Source organism: Carya illinoinensis, chromosome 8, assembly GCF_018687715.1.
Source record: "Carya illinoinensis cultivar Pawnee chromosome 8, C.illinoinensisPawnee_v1, whole genome shotgun sequence".
NCBI classification, from domain to species: domain Eukaryota; kingdom Viridiplantae; phylum Streptophyta; class Magnoliopsida; order Fagales; family Juglandaceae; genus Carya; species Carya illinoinensis.
Genome location: NC_056759.1, coordinates 1413844 through 1437251, shown reverse-complemented (window position 1 = coordinate 1437251; position 23408 = coordinate 1413844). Strand labels below are relative to the sequence as shown.

Below are 23408 nucleotides of genomic sequence, written 5' to 3'. Positions count from 1 at the left end.
TCTCTGACAACTGGATTTCTGTTCTACCAACACAAGCTTCTGACCACTGTCCCATTATATTCAACATGGGAGAAGGAATGCAAAGAAGAAGAAGTGACAGAGGAGACAGAAACAAGATATTCAGATATGAATCCAGCTGGGAACTTAATGAACATTGCAAGGAAACTATCAACTCGAGTTGGAATCAACACTTGCCATGGCAGGGATCTTATATGAGGGGTATACATGAAAAGCTTCAAAAATGTAAGGAGTCTTTATTGAATTGGAAAAAACATTCTATTGACAAGCCATGGAGACAAACTCAGGAGAAAATGAACAAACTGAACAAGATGCAGAACTCAAATATGGGCACTATGACAGCAGCAGTTAAACAAGAGCAAAAGGAAATAGAAGCCCTCTTGGAAGCAGAAAATGCAAAATGGAAACAAAGAGCAAAACAAGCATGGCTCAAAGATGGAGATAGAAATACAAAATTCTTTCACAGAACTGCAAACCAGAGAAGAAAAAATAATGAAATTCAGCAAATTGTGAGAGAAGATGGAACTGAAGCTTGCACCCGGGAGGATATTGCAGCAACCTTTGAGAATTACTACAGGGAGCTGTTTTCAACTTCCCAACCTGACAAGATCCAGGAGTGTTTGCAGTTTTTAGAAAAGAAAGTTGATGACCACATGAACAGACACTTGAATCAGGAGTTTACTGGACTTGAGGTAAGGACAACATTATTTCAAATGAATCCCTTAGGTTCTCCAGGACCTGATGGATTTTCTGCTGTGTTCTATCAAAATCAGTTGGAGATAGTAGGAGAAGATATAACTAGAGCTGTATTGGATATTCTAAACAATGAAGGGGATTTGAAATGTATTAATGAGACCTATATAGTTTTGATCCCTAAGGTTAAAACCCCCCTATCTGTTACTGAATTCAGACCAATTTCTTTATGCAATGTCATATACAAAATTGTCTCTAAAGTCCTAGCCAATAGATTGAAAACCATATTGCCACAAATCATATCCCCAACCCAAAGTGCATTTGTACCTGGCAGGTTAATAATGGATAATGTTATTGTGGCCTTTGAGGCCATGCATGCTATGAGAACTGAAGGAAAAAGGAAGCAGGGATACATGTCATTGAAACTTGATATGAGCAAAGCTTATGATAGGGTGGAGTGGCAATTTTTAGAAGCTGCTATGTATAAACTCGGTTTCACCTCAAGGTGGATTGGTTTGATAATGAGATGCATCTCAACTGTGTCTTACTCTCTTATCATTAATGGAGCCCAACAATCTTGGTTTCAAAATACTAGGGGAATAAGACAGGGAGATCCTTTATCTCCCTATCTTTTTATCCTGGTAGCAGAAGCATTGAGCTCACTACTGAATCAAGCTGAAGTTTCAACGCAAATTCATGGTTTTCAATTTGGAAGGAGTAGATTAAGCATCAATCACTTATTCTTTGCTGATGACAGCTTATTATTTTGTCGTGCCAATGCATTTGAATGGGCAAGAATGCTAGATTTGCTGGATTTATATGAACAAGGGTCGGGTCAGAAACTTAACAAGGCAAAAACTTCTATTTTTTTCAGTGCAAATACAAAGAAGAGGACAAAAGATCACATCCTTGATATGGCAGGCCTTAGAGCTACTCAAAGTCATGAAAAGTACCTTGGCCTACCTACTTTTATAGGCAAGTCAAAGTATCAGGCTTTTAAGGGAATAATAGATAGAGTAAGGGGTCGAGTAAGCAACTGGAAAAACAAACTCCTATCACAAGCTGGAAAAGAGATATTACTCAAGGCCATCATTCAAGCTTTACCAACCTATTGCATGGGGGTTTTTAAACTACCTAAGCATCTTCTCCAAGAGTTGAACAAGATCATGAGAAATTTCTGGTGGGGCCAGCATCAAATGGAAAGGAAAACACATTGGGTATCATGGAACCAAATGGGAAAAACAAAAGCCAAGGGAGGACTGGGATTTCGAGACTTTGAATGCTTTAATACTGCCTTGCTAGCAAAACAAGCATGGAGGATTATACAACAACCTATGTCATTGGCATCACAAGTCCTCAAAGAGAAATATTTAAAAAAAACAGATTTCTTGCAAGCAAAAATAGGGTCCAGACCATCATTCATTTGGAGAAGCATTTGCTCAGCTAGAAATCTAATTGAAAAGGGCTTGGTATGGAGGATTGGAAATGGAAAGAGCGCAAACATTTGGCAACATAGATGGCTTCCTACTCCATCATCATACAAGGTTCAATCTATAAACCAGGTGCTGTCAAGGGAGGCTAAAGTAGTAACACTTATGAAACAGTCAGGCAAAGAATGGAATCATGTATTGATCAAGGAGATATTTGAAGAAAATGAGGCTGCAACAATAGTTAAGATACCAATCAGCTCCTATGGTGCAGAGGACAGATTAATGTGGCTAGGAACAAAGAATGAAAATTTCAATGTGAAAAGTGCCTATCATTATCAAATGGAGTTGGAAAATACAAGTGCAGGCCAATCATCAACATCTCACTCTCAGAATGAAGCTTGGACAAACTGCTGGAATTTAAACATACCAAATGCAGCAAAACACTTCATGTGGAGAGCATGTCTTGAATCTCTACCCACAAGAGTGAACCTGGCCAAGAAACAAATTGTTGAATCTTCTAAATGTCCAATATGCAAATCAGAGGAGGAAAGTGTGGCACATGCCTTATGGAATTGTTCTTCAGCAATGGATGTGTGGAGTCAAACACAATCGGGCCTACAAAAATGTTCATTCAGGTATGCAAACTTTAGAGAATTAGTCGAAGCACTAATGTCACATTATGATCAAGATTCTTTGGAAAAGTTTGTAATAATAGCAAGGAACATATGGCATAGAAGAACTCAGTTTGTATTTGAAAATGCCTTTACTCATCCTAATGCATTAGTCAAGCAATCAAGGAAAACATTAGAAGAATATAAAGTGCTTCAGCAAAAACAAATGAAACAACATGGAAGGAATGCACAGATACAGAACAGATGGCAACCTCCACCAATAGGAGTAACCAAAATCAATTGGGATGCAAGTCTGAATGAAGATAGGGGAAGAGCAGGTTCTGGGCTAGTGGCTCGTGATCATACAGGCAGTATTCTAGCTACCAAAAAGCTGTCAAAACCATGTCTAATGGATCCTCTACTAGTTGAAAGTATGGGTGGTCTATATGCAGCAGATATGGCTTATGAAATGGATTGCAGATCAGTTATATTGGAAGGGGACTCTCTAACCATTGTACAAGGAATAGATAAACAAATAGATAGATGGGATAGGGTGGGAATGATCCTTAGTGATATAAAACATAGGCTTGTATCCTTAACTAGTTGGAGGGTCTCACATGTCAAAAGATGTGGCAATGTTTATGTCCATAATCTTGCCAAAGAAGCTGTATTAAGTCCAGATGATGTGGTGGAAAGTGTAGACTTTTCAGCCAATTTGGCTCATGTAAACACTTGATAAGTTAATGAAATATAAGTTTCATTTCAAAAAATAAATAAATAAAAAAACAAATTATCACAGCATATATATAATTTAAAGGAAAAAAAAAAAACATTTATAGAAAGCCCATGCAAGAGTTGTCTGTGGCCCAAGATGAGACATTCCATGATGCAATAATATTATTAAGTAATGATAATAAAAAGCCTACCGACAAGGAAAATGGAAATCTGTTAGATCCCTATTGATTCTAAATTTATGTGTTCCACAACTAGTTTCGGGATATTCTCAAGGAAAATGATTCGGAGAAGAGAAAGTAGAATATAGGTTGAACTTCAGAAAAGGGTTTTTTGTAATAATGCAAGTATTCCTGAAAGTGATCATGTCGGCGGCCATATGCGATTCCAGAACAATCAGACCCCACCATCTGATACAGAAGAATATTTTTTGGATGGAAAAGGGGAGACTGATTTGTCAGCTTAGCATATGGGAAACAGGCAATATACTCTTCAATGGGATATTGATGATTCAAAGCTCATGCTACCCAGCTCTAGTCTCTGCATGATTGTTCTTAGCCCATGATCGATACAAGCTGAGCTAAAGTAAAGCTAAACTATTCTGCAGCAGCTTTCCTCGTTAGTGGGGATATGCACCCACTCTAATTTCACATTAATTTTGTCGTCAAATGATTTCACAATTCTATTAGATTTAGATACTAAATTGGGATGAATTAGATTGAAATAAAAATTAAAAATAAAAAAAAATATTATTATTATTATTTTAAAATTTAAAAAAAAAATTAAATTATTTATAATATTTTATATTAAAATTTTAAAAAAATTATAATAATTAAACGAAATGAACTGACATTAATTAAGATGAATTTGAGAATGAAACTATATCACGACTGTCGCTTTCTTTCTTGGTGTTTGGGGGGCCAGCCGTGCCACTTGTCCGAGAAGAGAATCTCTCTCTAGATCTTTCCTTCTGTTCATCATCAGTATATCATTGTTGCGACGATCATTAATTGCTTTAAGAGGAAGCATGCACTCTGCATAATATATATACATATGGAAGTATTATTATGATTTCTTTTATGGGTGTTCTTGTTGAGGACAAGTTACAGATCAAGATCATGCACGGGAAGAAAACAAAAAAAACTTAAGTACGATCGTAAGAAACTCAGATGCATGACAAGATTGGCATATATATAATCGAATCTCGATCACTATATACACAGTAAAAAGTACTTTCATCCAAAGTTTTAAAATTCGTTCTGTTTCAATCGGAATGATTGGAATTTTTCGTGTCGGAACAGTGACCGGAATGGGATAGGTATCTATTCCGTTCCGGGTCAAATTCTGGCCGTTCCGGTCAATTTCGGCCGGAATTCCGATATTCCGGCCGAAATAATAATTTCGGTCCAAAAAAAAAAAAACTCTATTGTAAATAAGTTGAAAAATAATTAATAAAATTGTACTTTTAGAATTCAAATACCATTTTCCGTGTACTAGAATTATTGTTACTTTTAATAATCTGTCTATTTTTTAATTTTTTTCCTTTATTTTTGTGTCTTAAGTCAAGTTTGTGAATTTTTTCAATATATATTCATTTTATAAATATTTAATTCTTCTATATATATACACATATACATATTACACACTTACATATATATATGTATTTATTTTATTAATTGTTAGTTTATATATACATATAAATATTTATATATAATATATAATTAATCCCGAAACGGTATACCGAAACGTACCGGTACTGAAATATTTCGTTTCAGTGCCTCAACCGAAATGGTCTCCAGAACGGATTTCAAAACTTTGCTTTCATCACTGTGCTAGGCTTATTGTGGGAAGTTGATCGTCGTCGGACAGGGTTTAATTAATTGCATCCCCAGAGAAAAACGTGTGTTTATACATCAGCTTCTGCAGACATATTCAAATCGCCTATATATATATATACATGCAAGAGAAGAACAATTAATTGTTCCAGACGTCCTATTATAAAAGACTGAACAACAAATTCGATCATTGCCAACTTTGAGAAGGGTTTAATATTTTTTAAGCTTTGTTTACGTGAAAGTTTGGTAATGGAATTACAAAGCCCTCTATAAACTCAATGCATGATCTCTATTATATAATCTTTAACACCCGTAGCTTATCCATCTCCACCCAAGGCATGATCTCCAACCAAGACAGAAAAGCTTGTATTATTTCTTTCTTTTAAAATAATTGAAGTTAAATGTCCCGAAAATGCACACACGTACCCTTATATCATGTCATACCAAGATCACAAATGACACATCAACCAATTAACCAGCTTCTAATAACCATTTCCCATTAGTACTGTTCAGCAGTCTCACGCAATAATGAAATCGGCCGGTTCAACTTCTTCTTTCAATTATTCAATTATTGAAAGTTGAATTACTTTCTCACAACAAGTTGCAACAATGCATGTTCTTCTAACGTGGGACCGAATTATTGTGTTACTCCATTAAATACAAATAATTCATAATATTTGAAGTCATTTCATTGATCTTCTTCACAAAAATTTCTTTCTTATTTCTCAACCCATCAAAAATACCAAAATCATAGCAATTAGTTGGTTGATTCTATTTCAATTTTTTTTAAATAATTTTTTAGGTTGTAGCAATTGTAACGAATTCTATAAGAAAAATAGACTTTTACGATCAATTTATTGCAATAAAAATGATTATTAATAATCTTTTTGTTAAAATAAATTGATTGCAAAACTCTATTTTTCTTGTATATATCAAAGTATTTGTGTACTCTTGTTCTAGAAGTTTGACATGATTATATATATACACATATAAGAAATGTTATTACGTTGTTTGAGTTATATCGCACTTTATCCTCTTGGTGTGATGATGTCACGTAGTTTATTAAAAAAAATTAAAAATATTAATATAAAAGAGGTAAAGATATTTTGTTATCTGAAAAATGAAAATATTCTATTTTAATTATCATTATAATTTTATCGAATTTTTACATAAAATATAATAAATAATTTAATTTTTTTATATTTTAAAATAATAATAATATTAAAAAATAAAATTTTATTTAACTTATAACTTTTATCTAAAATTATTTATTTCATTTTACTATTTAAATCTACGAGTTTTAGTATTTTTTATTGTGTTTTTAGATGTCATTTTATTTTAAATATATTATTTTTAACAAATCACAAGATAATATATTTTAATGAGATAAAGTGAGGGATATAACAAAGGCAATATAACGGCAATACTATTATATACATAAATAGTACCATCGCATGCTGTCTGAGACTCTAATGTAGGTAGATATAATGATGTGTTTCTTAGGTGTCCACAGTGGCGCATTCACTTTCAGGTCCATACTAAACTGGACAGGCAGATTCAAGTAGCAAAACCTACCAGAGGGGAGAGAGAGAGAGAGAGAGAGAGAGAGAGAGGATACAAAGGAAACAGAAGGCATAAAAGTGACTCTATATTAAGAGCAATGATATTATCACCTAGTTTGTGCCAATTGTAGAATAGATCCATAGCTGCAATGTCTCTACAATTAGTGCTTCTTTGAGAGAAACATGTCGCCACTTGTTCAAAAACTGTCAAAATGTCCCGATGGAAACATTGGTTTGCCCTTCCTTTCTTTCTTTCTTTCTCTCCTTTTGCTTTTTAATTTTTATTTTATTTTATTTTATTTATTTATTTTTTGCATTTACTGTAAAATATCATACTTTTTCATATTCCCTTGTATCATTTCCTACCTAGCTACCTATTGTTTCTCAATGGTTCGTACCAACTAGGATCTGATCTCTCACGCGGAAACAAAAGTCTTGATCTTTTAAGATACTCCCACATGTTCAAAGTTGATACTTCCCGATTAATTTACAGTCACAAGTTGGTCAAGTGTCACGTATTTTTTTATTATATATAATTACTTATATATATATTTTATTAATATAATTTATTGTATTAATTTTTTTAATACACAACTAATCATATTAATAGAGCGTATAAAAAAATATATAAAAATTACTGTATATAAAATTTTTATTTTTTAAAATATGAGTAAATATGAGATATATATAAGAAAATTATTTTTTTAATAATAAATTTTACTTTTTAAAAAAAATAATGTGTAATACTTACGCAATTCATGATGGTATATAACTTTACTCAAGAATTAACCATTTTCAAGAGTAGCTCTCTCCTTCATTTCCAACGGTTTATGACCTTTTTCTTGTGTATTTAAAAATTGCAAAATTAACACTAAAATTAAACGGGTAAAAAACCAAGAACTTAAACCAGAGTTTATACAAGAAGAGCTTTTCTATTCATTATCTCCATACACTATACTTTACACTTAATTTTATTTGAGTTATATTAAATATATTAACTTTTGCATACTATTTATATATTTCATTAATGTGATTAGTTAAAATATTTATTTTATATTAAAAAAGTAATGTAATTAATTATATTAATAGAGTATGTAAAAGAATATATAAAAATAATTGTACATAAAATTTTTAGTTTTATTTTTATGAACTTTTACTGCTAGTGATTTTATTGTTGCCGAAATATCATTATGGGCCGACCTGCCCAACTTCACAAAAGCCACAGCTCAGGAAAATCCTGGACAGCATTGAATGAACCCCCTTCTGTAATGCAGGCCCATCGTTGCGTGCCCAAAATTGGCCCATTTTCAACAGAAAAGTCACATCGCTACCGGGCTTCCATTTGAAACCTCCAACGTTGTAGTCCGCCAAACTTTTGACTACTTCTTCGAGCCACCGTTCCCGACCTGTAGAAATCTATGTCCCTATTAGAAAAGTCGAGTCGATGGCTATTGAAAAATCTATAGACTAGACTCTGATAAATAAAATAAAAAGGGCAAAAGTGATTATGATCTTTCAAGAAATATATCTCAGTTACGATATCTATATTACCGTTGAGAGGGAATTTGATGTTCTATATTGGGTTTTTGTGAAATTATTATTTATTTTAAGAGTAATGTTAAATATAAGTTTAAAGGAAAATGTTACTATTTTACTTAGATTTGTCCCATCTGACTGCTTATTTATTTATAGTTTATTTTAATTATTTTATTTAATAATTAAAGAAGTAATTTTTAATGTAACAATATTAACATTTAAAAATATTTAAATATGTTAAAAAAATATAAAAAACGAAAAGATAAAAAAATAAAAAGTGAAGATTGTATTAATCGACATGTCCAGCTGTCATTACTGAAGAGTAGTCTAACATGACTCAAGTTTAAAATATACGAACTCGCAAGTTTGTTCTTTGTAAAAAAAAGTAAGTTTTATTAATAAAAAATAATTTTTTATTTTAAAGGGAAGTTTACATTTTTACCAAATAAAAGATTGAGCGAAGTTTACATTTTTATTTTAAAGGGAAGTTTACATTTTTACCAAATAAAAAATTATCTATGGGAAATTTTTACAAATAGTAATATTATATGTAATTATAAAGTATACAAATTTCGATAATTATTTTAAAAAATAATAAAATTTATTATTATATTTATTTATTTTTTCTTTAAAATAATTATACGACAATCACAACTTCACCCATCATTTCAAATCATTATTCATGTTCATAACGTACAAACAAATTAATATGTATATCGTGGCCGGGAAACGTTGTAATTTTTATTACAGAGAAAAGCAGTAGTTGCTTCTATTGGTAGTTTTGACGATCACTTTAACCGGCGGTGCAGTCTTCGAATCATGCCCAACAGCCTCCCATCTCCGGCGAACCGACGGCCTGGGGAGGTTCTCCGGCACGATGGTCTCCAGGGAATTCTCTTGCCAAGCGGGGCAACTTCGCTTATCGCTCCATCTTGCGACTTTCTGACCGTTTGAGTCTACTGCGAGCTGCAAGGTCGACATGTTTTCTTTGGCAATATTAGTGGCAAAATGGGTTTCGTCAATGATCGTTAAGTTGCTGCTTATTTCCAATCCAATTATCATGGAAGCCATGCCTATAATGCATCGGTTTCTCCATGATTCTTCATTCTTCTTCCTGCGTAATACATACAGATATTAAACAACTAAAAAGTTGGTAGAGTAAATATCAAAATGCTTCCTAGTTTGAGTTACCTGCATGCAACTTGATGATTTGCTTTTGGAGTGAGAGAAGGTTTTGAAGGAGGGATTGCTGCTGTAGGAGGGAGATGGAGGCAGCAACTCGTTGCAAAGGCCATGATCTCTCTTTCTCTTCCTTCCCCCTTTTGCTTTCAAGGTTGTAGGAGCTAGGGAGAGGAGATTATAAACTAGTATGCAGTGTTTTTGCGCAAATTAAGGAAGAAAAAGACGGTGGTGTTTCGTGGTTGGTCGGATGACTGCAGGAGACGAGAAACACGTGGAGTTAGGAGTCTGGACTCTGGACCCCTCATGCCTCATTCAAAGACGCGGCTTCGTTGCGTGCCGTCTTGCTCTACCAACTCCCAAGTTATGGGAAAAGGAAAAATGCGAGAGAAGTTATTATTTTTTATAATTGACTTTAATGGGTTTTAATTGTAGAAATTCTATATATTATATTGTTATTCTATTAATTATAATGTGATACAATTGTCATCCTTAAATAATTATTTATTATATATATTTTTATTATCTAATAATAATAAGTGAATCATATATTATTTAATAAAATGAAAATAAGATAAGAATGTAGTATATAATATTATTTTTTAATTACAATATAAAGAAAGTGTAGGCATGTATATTGCGTTTGAGTGCATGGTCTTGATGGGCAATATAACAAATTAAAATTTTGTATTCTATTTGTGGGTGATGGAGCCGAATACACGAACGACCTCTCCTATGCATCTTTTTGCAATTTTGTCACGTATAAAAAGAATTTTGTTATATACAAGTAAAATTATGTACTAATCTATTTATTAATATTGATTATTTTATATTTAAAATTTAAATTAATATTATTTTAATAAAATTTACTTTTTAATCAATTACATTAAATTAATATACATATTAATATAAAATTTTACTTACAACTAAATTTTTTGACACATAAATTATAACAATCTATATACAGAGGCCTCAAAATAAAAAACAGAAGGGATATTGGTTAATATATCATATATCGCATGTCGTTGATTGCGAGAGAGACCAAAAAAACAAGAAAAAAAAAAAGTGGAAGTAGTAACCGAAAAGGCACGATTTTAGTTTCCGTGGAAGATATCTCATATCTCCATTTGTCGCAAATATGTGCAAATATTCCCAAAATGAGAGGCTGACGTTTCCCGTATTTGACAAAAAAAAACAAAAGACAGGACGTACTACGTTAAAACGTCGTCGTTAGGTAGCTTAAATGCTACAAATTGGAAGTCAAAATGAACAACAAAACATTCAGCACAGCCGGTGTTCCCACGCTCCCTCTCCTTCTCCCTCTCTCCCTACTGTGAATCGCCCCAGACGTCTTTCAAGTTTCAAGGAGTCTGTAGTGTACCGTACACCTCTGATTCTCTCTTTCCCCTCTAACTTTACCCACCCTTTTATACAAGTTCTTGCAAATCCTGACTACCCAAACCACGCATTTTCTTTCTTCTATCTGTGAAAGTCTAGTCATTTCCATCGAATCTCACTGAGTTGGCTCATTGACGACTCACCCAGTGCTTCGATTTCTTCTATCATACTTTTGTTAGCAGAAAAGAATCTTTTTGGAGTTTAAGTTTTTCTTCTCAACGAGGCATTCAGTTTCAGAGTTCTCCTAGAAACCCTAATTTCGTCGTTTTCACCCCTAAAGTTTAAATCCCAAGTACTCGAACTTTCTTCACGCTCTTATTTTGTTCCAATTTTTCTAGTCGAGCTAACTAACTAACTAACCCCCATTGGCTAATTGGGTTCTGTGTCGGAGGATGTGATGGTTTTCGTTTGTTGACAATGGCGGCAGAAAGTAAAGGGTGTTTCGGCGGAGAGAATGGAAGCGCGAGTGACTGTCAGGGTCGGCCTCCGAACCCTCCCTCCGTGGCGTATCGGCCTTGCTTTAGTAACGAGCGCGTTGCAGTACCGTGCGACAAATCACTCATTCGCCACCCGTCTCTCGTGAGCTTTCTTCTCATAGCAACCCTCAGTTTAACTTTCAAGATTCCTTTTTTCGTTTTTAAATCTTCCATATTTTATGTTATTTTTATAGTACTATACCATTTTAGCATCAATTAACTTACCGAAGCTGAGGTCTGGCATTTGAATTGTTGTAGACTGTAGTTGATGTAGACGTTGAATTTTGATTTATGCTTCTTTATTTTTGGTCTCTAGCTCGAAAAGGGTTCGATAATGCCTTTTTCCCCTTCTTTTTGGGTTTGAAGTGTAGCACTGTATTCCCTTCACCTTACGGTGATGAATCGATGATTGGAATTTTTTCTTTCAGATGAAGACAAAGCCCGCGGACGTCTCTGTTGAACCGGGGCTTGGCGTAGAGAATCGTGAGTCTGAGTTCATTCCAATTGTGCGCTCTGGAGCGTGGGCCGACGTTGGGTTTCGTTCAAACATGGAAGATGTATATGTTTGTGTTGACGACTTTACGAGGGATAATGGACTTTGGAATCTCACTGATGGTCCCAGTGCCTTCTATGGGGTAATTCTCTTCTCTTTTTGTTGTCAAGGACTGATCAACGCGTACTGCATTCCATACCTGTGTGGCTGATATACTTTTCAATTTAATGTGTAGGTCCTTCCGGGGTGATTTTATTATGCCTTATTTCTAAAGTTTAGATAATCGAATTATCCATCACAAAAAAAGAAAGTAATTGAATTATATCCGTATTTTTTATTTTGCCTCTGGATCATTTGCAGTGATGGAGGTATGTATATAAGTCAGGTGTTCATGCACATGCTAATATTTGTAAAATCCATTTCTTGAACTGAAAATGCTATTGCCAATTTTTCTATCCATTTCAATTTGTGTTGGTCTCCATCTTTCACGTTTTCCCTTCTCTCTGAGAATTTGTATTATCCTCTACTCCAAATGGTGGGTCATGGAGAATTGGTGTGGTTGTGCGGTGAACATTGTGGTGCTGGTGATGGTTTATGGCACTAGTTGTATGAAAAACTAATTTATACAGAGCTTTCACAAAATTGTTTAAAGATCGGAATAGTCATTTGTCTGTCTTGATTTTGCTTGCTAATATAATATTGCTGCCTTGTGAGGACGAATGTCTAAGGTCGGGAGAGCAGTTGGGAACTGTGTATGGGGATAATGTTGTTCCCCTGGTTTCTCTTCCTTCGACGAGCAACATAGCGAATTCACCATCAAATTGGGTTTTGCATAAGGTTAATGAGATTCAGCATATTGTGGAGCTTTCATATGGAGGATGTGAAGACCAATTTAAAGCATTACTCACTACGATAGAGGCGGGCCACTTGCTTGAAAGTTTGAAACCAAATCAAGTTTTAAGAAAAGCAGGGAGTTAAAACGTCTTTCTTGGGCAATCAACTACGATGCTAAGGGAGGTAGCTCTAGTTGAGGGAAGATGAAAGGGAGGGCATTATGAAGACGTCCTCGTAGAGGGAGTTTCGGATGGAGTATTAGTCTTACGGGGGGTTGGGGTTGGGGTTGAGGAGGTGTGTATTTTGGGGTTGGGGTCGGTATTTTGGATAGATTTTTAATTTTCATGGGCTTTTTGGGTCATTTGGGGCTAGCTAGTATGGGCTAGGTGTTTGCTTGTATACATTTAGTGTACTTGGTTACTCCTATTGATATATATAATATTGTTACTTATAAAAAAAATATAATATTGCTATTCAAATACAGTATATTATTTGCTGCTCAGGTGTTTGATGGGCATGGAGGAAAGCATGCTGCTGACTTTGCCTGCTATCATTTGCCAAAGTTCATTGTTGAGGATGAAAACTTTCCAAGGGATATTGAGAAGGTTGTTGCGTCAGCATTTTTGCAAACTGACACTGCCTTTGCGGATGCTTGCTCTTTGGATGCAGCCCTTGCATCTGGCACTACTGCTTTAACAGCACTTGTGGTTGGAAGGTTAGGGGCTTGCTACCCACCAAATGTACATACACATTTTGTCCATTGGATATATATGTGTTTTATTTTTTAATTTATTTTTTCAGGTGTTTTGCCCCTTTTTATAAGTAATTACTCCAACATATAAGTTACTCTTACATTGTAGCATAAATTTGATGGTAGTTTCTGATGGCAGGTTGTTTTGCCCTTTTGATATGAATTGATGTTATCTTTTAATTTATTCGTTCATTGGTGTATAATACACTACATCTTGTACTCCCCGAAGTCCCCAGTTTGTTTTTAGAGTTATTCTGAGATATAAGTTACTCTTACATTGTAGCATAAATTTGATGGTAGTTTCTGATGGCAGGTTATTGGTGGTGGCAAATGCTGGAGATTGTCGAGCTGTGCTCTGCCGCCGTGGCAAAGCGATTGAAATGTCAAGGGATCACAAACCAATCTGTATCAAAGAGAGGAAGCGGATTGAGGCATCTGGAGGTTATGTTTATGATGGTTACCTTAACGGACAACTGAATGTTGCTCGTGCTTTGGGAGACTGGCACATGGAAGGAATGAAAGGTCAGGATGGTGGTCCACTCAGTGCAGAGCCTGAGTTTATGTCTACAAAACTGACGAAGGAGGACGAATTCCTCATTATAGGCTGTGATGGGATATGGGATGTATTTATGAGCCAAAATGCTGTTGATTTTGCTCGGCGCAGACTTCAAGAGCACAATGACCCGGCCTTGTGTAGTAAGGATATGGTGGATGAGGCTTTGAAGAGGAAAAGTGTGGATAATTTAGCTGTTGTCGTGGTCTGCTTTCAAAGCCAGCCTCCCCCTAACTTGGTTGCCCCACGCCCTAGAGTGCACAGGAGCTTTTCTGCTGAAGGTTTGAGGGAGTTGCAAAGCTTCTTAGATAGCTTAGCAAATTAATGGTGACGAACGCCCTTTTTATTTGTTTTTAATCTTTTCAATTTAAAAATTTCTGTTTTAATTTTAGATTGAGAGAGAATTTTGAGTTCTAACTGTAACATATGCGGCAGCAAGTCAATTAACATGATTTGTTGTTTTCATTGAAGTTGATTTATCTTCCATGTTTTTTTGCCTCTCTCTCTCTCTCTCTCTCTCTCTCTCTCTCTCCCTACTATTTGCGCTATAAAACAAGACACCAATCACATGCCCATGATGTTTTCGATGGACTTTCATAGCTTTCACTGCTCAACATGAGTGTCTACAACATGCATGTATCATAAAGAAACAACAGGTGCAACATTGACGACGGTACTTGCCTAGGTCGTGTGGTTGCCATGGACGAACGACACGGGATTAGTACTAGATCCATTCACAAATAAATTGCAGGCTCGGGCATGTCCTTTTCCTACAGCATACTATAGATATATTTTGTTTCATTATTATAAAATGGTATTTCATCAATAGCCACCTGCAGAAAGAAATTGTTGGCACTAAATCCAAAACCATTATCAAGCATGAGTTTTATTCACTCCCATCAGAATTGTAGGAGAGAATTGCAAAAGCAGTTCGTCTTCACACAGTTTGATCACCTCATCCTCAGGAAGTGTAACCATAGCCACCCTGCCCAATGAACCCTCACCTGGCGGAGCCGGAAAAATCAAAACCTGTCCCATTCCAAACACTGGCTCAACATAATAAGAAACCTGAATTGGTCGAAGCTTTTCAATAAATTCGGTGGAATGTATGTGCACAACCTCTAAATTAGCACAAATCAGATCACAGCTATTCATCAATGGAGGTGTTGGGCTTTCATTTTGTTCAAGCCACTCGATTAAATCCATTATCCCCTCACTGTCCATTTTTGCCACCGCTTCTCCTACAGCTCTAACAGCTTGTGACAGTTCGTGTTCTTCCAAACCATCCGAATGGACCTTATTATAGATCATGCAGTTCCCAAAAAACGCTTTGTGTAAGCCCAGAACTTTCCTTGCGTCCAAACAAATGGACATGTTTAGTAGCCCATTTCTCAAACTTTTCACCTTGCTGATACAGACCCAGAAAAGCCCAGCTAGGGCCTCAAAGGGGGATGGACTGGGCTTGTTGGGTGCAGCAGTGGACTGGGTCATATCCATGCAGGCTTGGACCATATGGTCGGAAAATGCTAGGGTTATGGTTGTGTGTTTTCCGTCAGTGGATGGATTGGAATTGTGAAGGGAGAAGTTGTAGTGGTCAATCAAGGCAGTGTAAGGCTTGTGGTTGGGTATTCTGTTACTAGGTCTTCGAGGAGGCAGTGGGTCGAAGAAAGGAGGAGCAAGCATTTTTCGTGGCAAAGTTGTGTCAGCCCAAGCCTTGATGAACATGGTAGCACAGGTGGGATCCGCCAGGAGATGAATGCAGCTCAGACCGATAGCTAGTCCACCTTCGTCAAATTCTGTAACCTGAAGTTGAAAAATGATATTTAATTGTAAGATTACAATTATAAATAAAAAAAATAAAAACACCAATATTCTTTATGTTAACTGATGTCGCAAGTTTTCATATTAATGGTACGTTTGGGGTGCCAATAGATAAGTTTTAATGCAAATTTTGAAAATATATCAATCTTGTGACTCGTCTTTGAACATGAGGGGTTTAGGCCTTGAAATAATGGTAATTAGTCAATTCTTTCTTAATACACAGTCAATCATATCAGTAGAGTACGTAAAAATTATATAAAAATAACTGCACATAAAATTTTTGTTAAAAAAATTAAATTACTAACATGACGTGATTGAGTTTTATCTTACACACCATCACTTTTGGGTTAAGAATTATCCAACCTATGATATTAAGGAAAATGATATAGTTACTACTCAACTACAACCCATCTACTACTCTTTTTGTATTTGATTTTTTTTTAATTTTTTATTTTACTTAATGATTAAGGAAGTGATTATTAGTAAAGTTATATATTTTTTAATTTTTTCTTAGTGATTAAGAATGTTAAAAAAATACTTAAAAGAAAATGAAAAAAAAAAAAAAAACTTGTAATGCACTTGAGTAGTGAATGGATAGTAATAAGGTAATAAGCCTGTCAGTGTCCTGATATTAAAGGATGAGAACATATAAGTACCTACCTGAACATAAAATGTAGACCAAAAGTAAGGCTTGTAGTACATGTCTTCCCAATGCACAAGCATCATCTCCCTTCCCCTATCAATACTTCGAAGCCAATCCTCCACGCTCCCTTTGGCCCTTGCTTCCACCATCCTCACTCCGGCATCATTACACTTGATCATCCAATGCCCTTTGTCATTTTGGATTAACCTTCCAGTCATGATCGGAAAATGCGTAAGCACTTCGGATAGGGACTCTCTGAGCCTTTTGGTGATCTCTCCAGCCTTTTCCTGACCCCTAGGCCATCTGTAGTAGCACACTACTCTAAGGTGGTTTTTCTCCATATGGCGATCCAAGACTGATAAGGAATGGTGCTTTCCCGGTTGGACCGGTTTGGTGCTGACAACTGTTCGTTTGCAGACATACATGATCTCGTTCTCGGCCATTATTTTTTAGGATATTGGAGATAATTGAAAGCCTCGACTGTGGTATGCTTTTGGTTTCTTTGCGAGTGAGTTTATATATACTAGGAGAAGTGAGGGTGAAGGGTCTATTTGCATGAGTGCCGGAAAAACAACCTTTTTGTTGGTTTTGAGGAAAGTGAGGCTGTCGTGAACCCTGAAGCTGTTAGGTTTTTTCCGCTCACGTTTCCTAATCCTCAAGAGGGTTTCTGATGTAAGTAAAACACCAAACGAAAGACGCAATCCAAAAAGAGGCAAAGATGTACAATCAGGTAAATTAGTGTATCGTTGCTGCGTTTTTCATTTCACTAGCACAATGACAAATACAATAATACAAGGTAGCACAAAATTCAGGCAATCTGTTTTCATGCCTGTAAAGATTGAAACCCTCTTTGCGAGAAATAAACAAGAAACAGCCATAAAGAAGATTGCACTGCTTAACTTAGGCCATCATGTTCCAACGAGAACAGCATTTTACACTGTTTTTGCAGGCCATGATGCTTGAGCTGACATAATAATTCCCACAATCACTCCAAACAACCCAAGTGCACTACCAAAGATTTCAATCACAAGAATCTTCACAAAAAGAGAGGAGTTTTGAGCATCAGACAATGCGCAACTGCTCCCAATGATTCCCACACAAACCCTGTTTACAAAGAAGAATCAGAATTAAGTAATAGGGAAGGTGGAATATATGTTAATCATGGGAATTCCAATGGAAGATGCAATGGAAAAAGATGGTAGATATTAACCCGCAGACGAGGTTTGCAAAGCCCACAATAATCCCAGATGCGAAGATTGCATATCCTGCTCTAAGAGACTCAGGTGCATAAATCTGTGATGATGGAACGCTCTCTAATTTTGTTTGTAGAATAATTGCCACGATAACCCCATAGATAGCAACAGCTTCACAAAAGATAACACTGAAAATAAAAAGGAATTGTAGCCATCAATACATAAGTAAGCTCATCCATTGCTTTCCATCTTATATTGAGAGATTCTAGAAATCTCCTATAAGTTGAAATAAAGAGTTGGAAATTTTCGTGCTCCAGCTACTTTGTTGTAATTGTACAATGGATGTTGAACCGATGTTCTCTCTTTGCTTTTTTTGTTATTTACAAGGATTGCTACAACGCTTTACTAAAACTAGATACATAAATAAAGATAATCTTCAAGGATACGAGGCAGTGTACCTCTTAGGCTTAAAGATTATCATGCATGCTAAACCCGGGGAAAACAGTAAGAGCCACCCATGGATAAGAAAGCGATAGCATCATTCTCATCATAACCTTTCCAAAATCCTCTTAATTGTCTTCTATGTCATCTTTGATCCTTCAGCCTGTTTCCCATAGGATTTTCAATTTCTCACTTAAGTCTCTTATTAAGATGAGAAGATTGGGAAAGCGAACCGGACGAAAACACCTGTTTAGGGCGACAACAATGATGCCTGAGTTCAATAAAGGCGTCAATTGGGACAAATGTGGTTTTGGACAATTTATTTGCTACACCTCAGCTCTTAGCACTTAAGTGAAAGCCCAAAGAAATAGAGTACTTAATATGGGAAAGGGTTATCCAAAATAAAAAGACCGAGAGGAACAGTCGCTGTTTCGAGAATAAGAAGCGATCTCCGGAAGGCTTTAGGGATTTCTTTTACCATACTTTAGTCTTATGGGCATCATCTATTGTACTGAATGGCACTTATTTTACTGAACTTTACGCTGCTCTTCGCAGCTCTTAGCCTGTAGCAAGGCTCTTTGTATACCCCTGTGTACTTGGGCCTTGCCCTTTCCTATTCTAATATATTTCTTCTTACTTATCAAAAAAAAAAAAGAGGTATTAAATTCATCATAGGCGAGTAGACTGGAATTATCAGACAAAAACTATCCAACTTAATAACAAGCAAGTGTAAGTACTCTTACGAACTTTAGATCAAATTTTAGCGAAAACCAAAAGCTGAAACGAACATATAGTAGATACCTTTTTGATGAACATGATAGATGCTTAACACTTGGATGAGACCACTTTGTAAATAATCGTGAACTTGAATTAACAAAACTATAAATGCCGAGATGTCTACTATAGGTATTTGGCATTCAGTTATAGAGATATTCATCGACATAATTCTAAATCAATCGCACATTCGCACGGTAAATTAGGAAATTGAAAGAGAAACCTAATCATTCCCAAAAATTAGGGAGAACAAAATTAAAAGAGAAATATATGCGGCCATTATACCTAATTAAATTCTTGGACGTAATACGAGGAGCTTTGATTGCAGCACCGATCAAGCTACTTCCGGTGATATAAATACCCCTGCAAAACCCACGTCTCCACAAATAGAGGTTTTTATAAATCAGAAATTTTTTTTTGAAAAAAAAGAAAGAACGGAGAATCAAAGATTTCGGGAAGCTAGAAAGAGTAGGAGTACCAGGCAGCGCCAAGGACAGAGACGCCAATGGCGACGGCGATGCCGATAGCGGAGAAAGTGTAGGGAGAGATCTTAACGAGGGCGTGAGCCCAAGTGGCCGCATCTCTCGTCATTGCTGCTGAGCCAGACATGGTTCTTCCTCTACTCGGTCTGATCTGATCTGGTGGACGTTGCGCTTCGATTACTTGGTTTTCCTAATTACTCCTTCGTCGTGCTGATATGACAAGATGTTATGGCGGAGGACGTGCGTGGATGTCGCACGTACTTATTTCCTTGCACCCGCGAGTTTTTTTTTGTTTTTTTCACCGTCCTCCGCCGGTTTGTTTTCAGCTTTTGGAAACGTGTATTTCTTTTAAAGGAAAATTAGATAAAATCTGTACTCTTTATGAAAAAAAATTATTATTTTTTAACGATCATCCTCAAATTTTTAAAAATAAATACAAGAAAACTACGTACAAAACTGTATATAATAATAACAACGTAAAACACTCGATCCTGATATACAGTATATATATAAGAGAAATGATATTTGTAGTCGTAGTTGTGCAAGCGGCGTGCAGTCACTTTGAAAAAAATGAATTAATATGGAATCCACATGAAAAAAAAAACTAACTTTTTAATCGTGTACTCCACTTTTTTTCAAAGTGATTGTGCAGTATTTGCAATTCAACAACTGAATGTAATATTGCTCTTTTGGGCATTGACTAAAAATATTCTGTATAAGTTTCTTTTACTGCTTCTACATAGCATCAAGTAATTCCTGAGACATGAATGAAGGTTGCCAACGCAATATGTGGGTCCTCGTGTTTCCATCCTAATGTTGGTTCTTCATAGTTTTTTTCCTTTTTTTGCTAGTCTATTGGTCCGCTTATGTCTTGAGTATATAGTAGTTTATAATTCACTGTGGTGCATGTAGAATATGATTCAATATGGATTCTCTATGGGTGCATATATGTGAAGGAAGAAGATAACTCGAATCAACTTGATCAGTCCCAACAAAAGGGTCCATATATGCTGCACAAAGGAATACTACTATGTAGATAAATGTTCATGGCATATGTAAAAGCAAAACACTTGTCAAAAAAGGGGAAAAACAACGTATGTGAAGCACATTACAAGAATACACACACACACACACAGCTGTGTGTATGTCCACACCTTATGATTGTTGTAATTTTGTACGTTCCAACATCCACTATGTAATTTGAAACTGTAGTTTTTGTGGCCCCCATTGATATTTGGATTGGTCATCCTATAGTTACTCTTATGCTCCTTTCCTTAGCATACTATAGCTATATCTGTGTTGGTTCAATTGCATACTGGCTTTGAGAAGAAGGAAGGTGGATCTGTCTGTGTTTATATCATGACATTGGGTTTGTCTTAGCACCGTATCAAGGGTTAGGCATAGGTGAGCATGCGACCCATCTTTCTTTGGTGAGCATGGGACACCAAAGAATTGCTAAAGGCTCGCTCATATCGGGAAGTGTAATAAATGTGCCATCTTATTGTAAAATAAATGTCAAGAATGAGCAAACCGGAACCAGAACTACTGCAAAATAAAGCTGTTTTGCTCCAAGAGCAAACCACGGTTACAGTCTTTTAATTCAGCTAGAAAATTTCTAGCAATTATGGTTTACCAAAAGGCTCCCAATAGGCTAAATTTCTTCTAAATCTGTGTTTGTATTAATGTAGCAAGGCAAGGCAAAAAAGTGAGGATTGCATCCCGTCTCTAGTGCATCACCTTACCTGAAGAAATCCTAATCAAAATACTCCCATCCCAGCAGTCGAAAACACGGTTTAGAATTTTAGGGGAGAGAGAGAGAGAGAGAGAGAGAGAGGGGGGGGGGGGGGGGGGGGGGGGGGTGGTTTCAGACTTAAGAGTCTAAGACATACATCAGAACTAATAATTAATTACACTCTTTATTTACAAAAATTAATGTTGAAGTGACATCGCTTTACATTTTTCCATATGTACAGATTCTGAGGTTTAGTCGAACAATGTTATGTTTCAACAACAGGGCAGAAGTAACTAACTGAAGTCCCCCCATGGCTGCATTCGATATTCAGTAAGCCAATCCACCTGCAAAAGTATCTCCATCGTGAAGTAGACTTTCCGTCAGCCAATAACCATCCCAAGAACCACCAACCCTCTGCCTCCATAGTTCGATAAATTACAAGGTAAGATTATTATGCCAACAAAAATTGATATTTCATAGCATATATTATCAAGTAAAAATATTGGACCAAACCCGTCATTATAATAATGCAAAACATTTATACAACTAATGGAATGCCTTTGATGGTTATATTTTCAGATAAATGAATAGATAAGGTCACTGAATACAATAGAACTCCTCCACATGTACACATAAATTAGTAATATGATGATTATAGAGTTCAACAAACACCTGCTGACCACCCCTAGATTCAATCATAACCATCTAAGTGGAAAACAATTTAATGATAGAAGTGCCAACTTGAAACCATGTATTACACAAAGAAACAGATGATTACCATAAACAAAAGGTGCCATGAACAAACCTGAACCATGGTAAACTGAAATGTTTCTTCTTCCTCCGGGCGACTTCCTTGTATCCAAACCCTCTGCTTGAATCGGTTCTATTTTTCAGCTCATACACATATAGCAGCTGATTAGCAAAGTGAAAAACAATCGAGAACAGCATGAAGAATCAAATAATTTATGTTTGGATGAAAGGTGCATGACTTACAACAGAAAGTGCTCAGCCTAATTTACAACTACATGACAAGTAATTTATATACAACATGTTTTATTCCTTCACCACATGAAAGATGAACAATTTATATTTTTCTCTTTACCATGCAAGTGATAAGCCATTTATACCTCCTTCACAAACAAACTGCTAAGAATCTTTCGATCCTTATGACCAAGTAAAACTCGATAGGTTGAATGGTGAAAAATCCGCCTAAACCGTTCAAACTGCACCGACAATGAAGCAGCAAACCAAGAAGAGATATTAACACATGTTAGCATTATTGGAAAGTTTCTCAAATTTTATAATCAATTACCTGTCCCAAATCGAAAAAGGGTCCAAAATAGGTGGACCTTTCAAAAGGATCGAATCCAGCAAACTGTCATGGCAAAACGATTATCACACGATTTCACATAATCCACGTTATTTACATTGCTAAACTGTTCCCAAGTGATGCTAAACAACCAAAAGAATAAAGAGTGCCAGAATCAGTAACATACCCTGTACATAACCTCGATGCCATAATCTTGACGGGGCTGGTCGTTGTATTTGAGTGCGTCAAGCTGGTACTGGACAGCTTCTTCTGCACCAAACTATAGCAAGTGTTACCACAGATTGAAAAGTTAGAGAGAAACAACAGTAACATAAAGAAGGAAACAGAAACAACAGGAGAATTACATTTAATCTTGGGCCAAAAGGTCTCTTCTTACGAGATTCAAGCCTGCAAAGCAAAAGGCAACAATTACTTACTACAAATGACATAGCCAACCAAAACAAGTTAATGGGATTGTAGGATTGTTGTTAATAAGACTTCAAAGATACGTATAAAAAAAATCAGACTACAAAGATAACCTAATCAGTCCAACTTGAGAAACAACTAAAAACCCCAAAATCCAACAAGCAGACATGTACGTATTTATGCGGAAAGAATTGAATAATTAACAACATACGTACCAATCGGCAGAGAGAAAATCGGGAACGTCGGCACAAGCTCTGAAGCGAGAGGTTGCAAGGGGTTTGGGATCATCTTTAAAGGGTCTGGTTTTGGAGAAGAAAGAGAGAGAACGGGGAGACGAGAAAGATGAACAGAGCGACATCGTTTTGATTTCTCTCTATCTCTACAGTCTACACCCTCCCCGTGTAAAGTTGCGACGAATGGAGAATAGTAGCAATTGGAAATGATGATGGCTCTTGCTAGCTGTCTACGATGTTTAAATCTGGGCCG

At 36.0% G+C, this 23408-nt stretch overlaps 5 protein-coding genes across 8 annotated transcripts; 1 reads left to right on the top strand and 4 right to left on the bottom strand.

Annotated features, from left to right (window-relative positions):
* Positions 1-9072: 9072 nt before the first annotated feature.
* On the bottom strand, positions 9073-9796 carry LOC122319249. The gene is made up of 2 exons (XM_043137230.1): positions 9609-9796; positions 9073-9531 (listed from the first exon to the last, which is right to left on the bottom strand). Exons 1-2 carry the CDS (start codon positions 9710-9712, stop codon positions 9162-9164), a joined length of 474 nt encoding a protein of 157 aa, XP_042993164.1. The 5' UTR covers positions 9713-9796; the 3' UTR covers positions 9073-9161.
* Positions 9797-10865: 1069 nt separating this feature from the next.
* LOC122319221 (probable protein phosphatase 2C 22) lies at positions 10866-14587 on the top strand. Its single transcript, XM_043137180.1, has 4 exons — positions 10866-11573; positions 11899-12105; positions 13301-13512; positions 13862-14587. Exons 1-4 carry the CDS (start codon positions 11412-11414, stop codon positions 14424-14426), a joined length of 1146 nt encoding a protein of 381 aa, XP_042993114.1. The 5' UTR covers positions 10866-11411; the 3' UTR covers positions 14427-14587.
* Positions 14588-14670: 83 nt separating this feature from the next.
* On the bottom strand, positions 14671-17077 carry LOC122319220 (protein ECERIFERUM 26-like). Its single transcript, XM_043137178.1, has 2 exons — positions 16583-17077; positions 14671-15904 (listed from the first exon to the last, which is right to left on the bottom strand). The coding sequence occupies exons 1-2, from the start codon at positions 17006-17008 to the stop codon at positions 14975-14977; spliced, it is 1356 nt and encodes a 451-aa protein (XP_042993112.1). The 5' UTR covers positions 17009-17077; the 3' UTR covers positions 14671-14974.
* Positions 17078-17286: 209 nt separating this feature from the next.
* On the bottom strand, positions 17287-19777 carry LOC122319223 (V-type proton ATPase subunit c''2). The gene is made up of 4 exons (XM_043137185.1): positions 19452-19777; positions 19259-19336; positions 17776-17946; positions 17287-17669 (listed from the first exon to the last, which is right to left on the bottom strand). Exons 1-4 carry the CDS (start codon positions 19580-19582, stop codon positions 17498-17500), a joined length of 552 nt encoding a protein of 183 aa, XP_042993119.1. The 5' UTR covers positions 19583-19777; the 3' UTR covers positions 17287-17497.
* A 1564-nt stretch (positions 19778-21341) lies between these two features.
* LOC122319222 lies at positions 21342-23369 on the bottom strand. Of its 4 annotated transcripts, none has more exons than XM_043137181.1 (7): positions 23138-23369; positions 22862-22904; positions 22684-22776; positions 22500-22562; positions 22315-22410; positions 21966-22070; positions 21342-21605 (listed from the first exon to the last, which is right to left on the bottom strand). In XM_043137181.1, the coding sequence occupies exons 1-7, from the start codon at positions 23278-23280 to the stop codon at positions 21453-21455; spliced, it is 696 nt and encodes a 231-aa protein (XP_042993115.1). In that variant the 5' UTR covers positions 23281-23369; the 3' UTR covers positions 21342-21452. The 4 variants fall into 4 exon arrangements, with proteins under 4 accessions (XP_042993115.1, XP_042993116.1, XP_042993118.1 ...); XM_043137182.1 differs by having other exon boundaries at positions 21993-22070; positions 23138-23368; XM_043137184.1 differs by having other exon boundaries at positions 21342-21531; positions 21993-22070; positions 23138-23368.
* Positions 23370-23408: the final 39 nt, after the last annotated feature.

Coding starts and splice junctions, on each gene's coding strand:
- LOC122319249 (XM_043137230.1), bottom strand. CDS start 9,712: ATGGCCTTTGCAACGAGTTGCTGCCTCCATCTCCCTCCTACAGCAGCA. Junction 9,532..9,608: donor AATCATCAAGTTGCATGCAG/GTAACTCAAACT, acceptor TGTATTACGCAG/GAAGAAGAATGAAGAATCAT.
- LOC122319221 (XM_043137180.1), top strand. CDS start 11,412: ATGGCGGCAGAAAGTAAAGGGTGTTTCGGCGGAGAGAATGGAAGCGCG. Junction 11,574..11,898: donor TCATTCGCCACCCGTCTCTC/GTGAGCTTTCTT, acceptor TTTTTCTTTCAG/ATGAAGACAAAGCCCGCGGA. Junction 13,513..13,861: donor ACAGCACTTGTGGTTGGAAG/GTTAGGGGCTTG, acceptor TTCTGATGGCAG/GTTATTGGTGGTGGCAAATG.
- LOC122319220 (XM_043137178.1), bottom strand. CDS start 17,008: ATGGCCGAGAACGAGATCATGTATGTCTGCAAACGAACAGTTGTCAGC. Junction 15,905..16,582: donor GGTCTACATTTTATGTTCAG/GTAGGTACTTAT, acceptor TTTCAACTTCAG/GTTACAGAATTTGACGAAGG.
- LOC122319223 (XM_043137185.1), bottom strand. CDS start 19,582: ATGTCTGGCTCAGCAGCAATGACGAGAGATGCGGCCACTTGGGCTCAC. Junction 19,337..19,451: donor TCTGTCCTTGGCGCTGCCTG/GTACTCCTACTC, acceptor TGGGTTTTGCAG/GGGTATTTATATCACCGGAA. Junction 17,670..17,775: donor TTTGCAAACCTCGTCTGCGG/GTTAATATCTAC, acceptor CTTTGTAAACAG/GGTTTGTGTGGGAATCATTG.
- LOC122319222 (XM_043137181.1), bottom strand. CDS start 23,280: ATGTCGCTCTGTTCATCTTTCTCGTCTCCCCGTTCTCTCTCTTTCTTC. Junction 22,777..22,861: donor CTTTTGGCCCAAGATTAAAT/GTAATTCTCCTG, acceptor CACTTGCTATAG/TTTGGTGCAGAAGAAGCTGT. Junction 21,606..21,965: donor CATGGCACCTTTTGTTTATG/GTAATCATCTGT, acceptor CGAACTATGGAG/GCAGAGGGTTGGTGGTTCTT.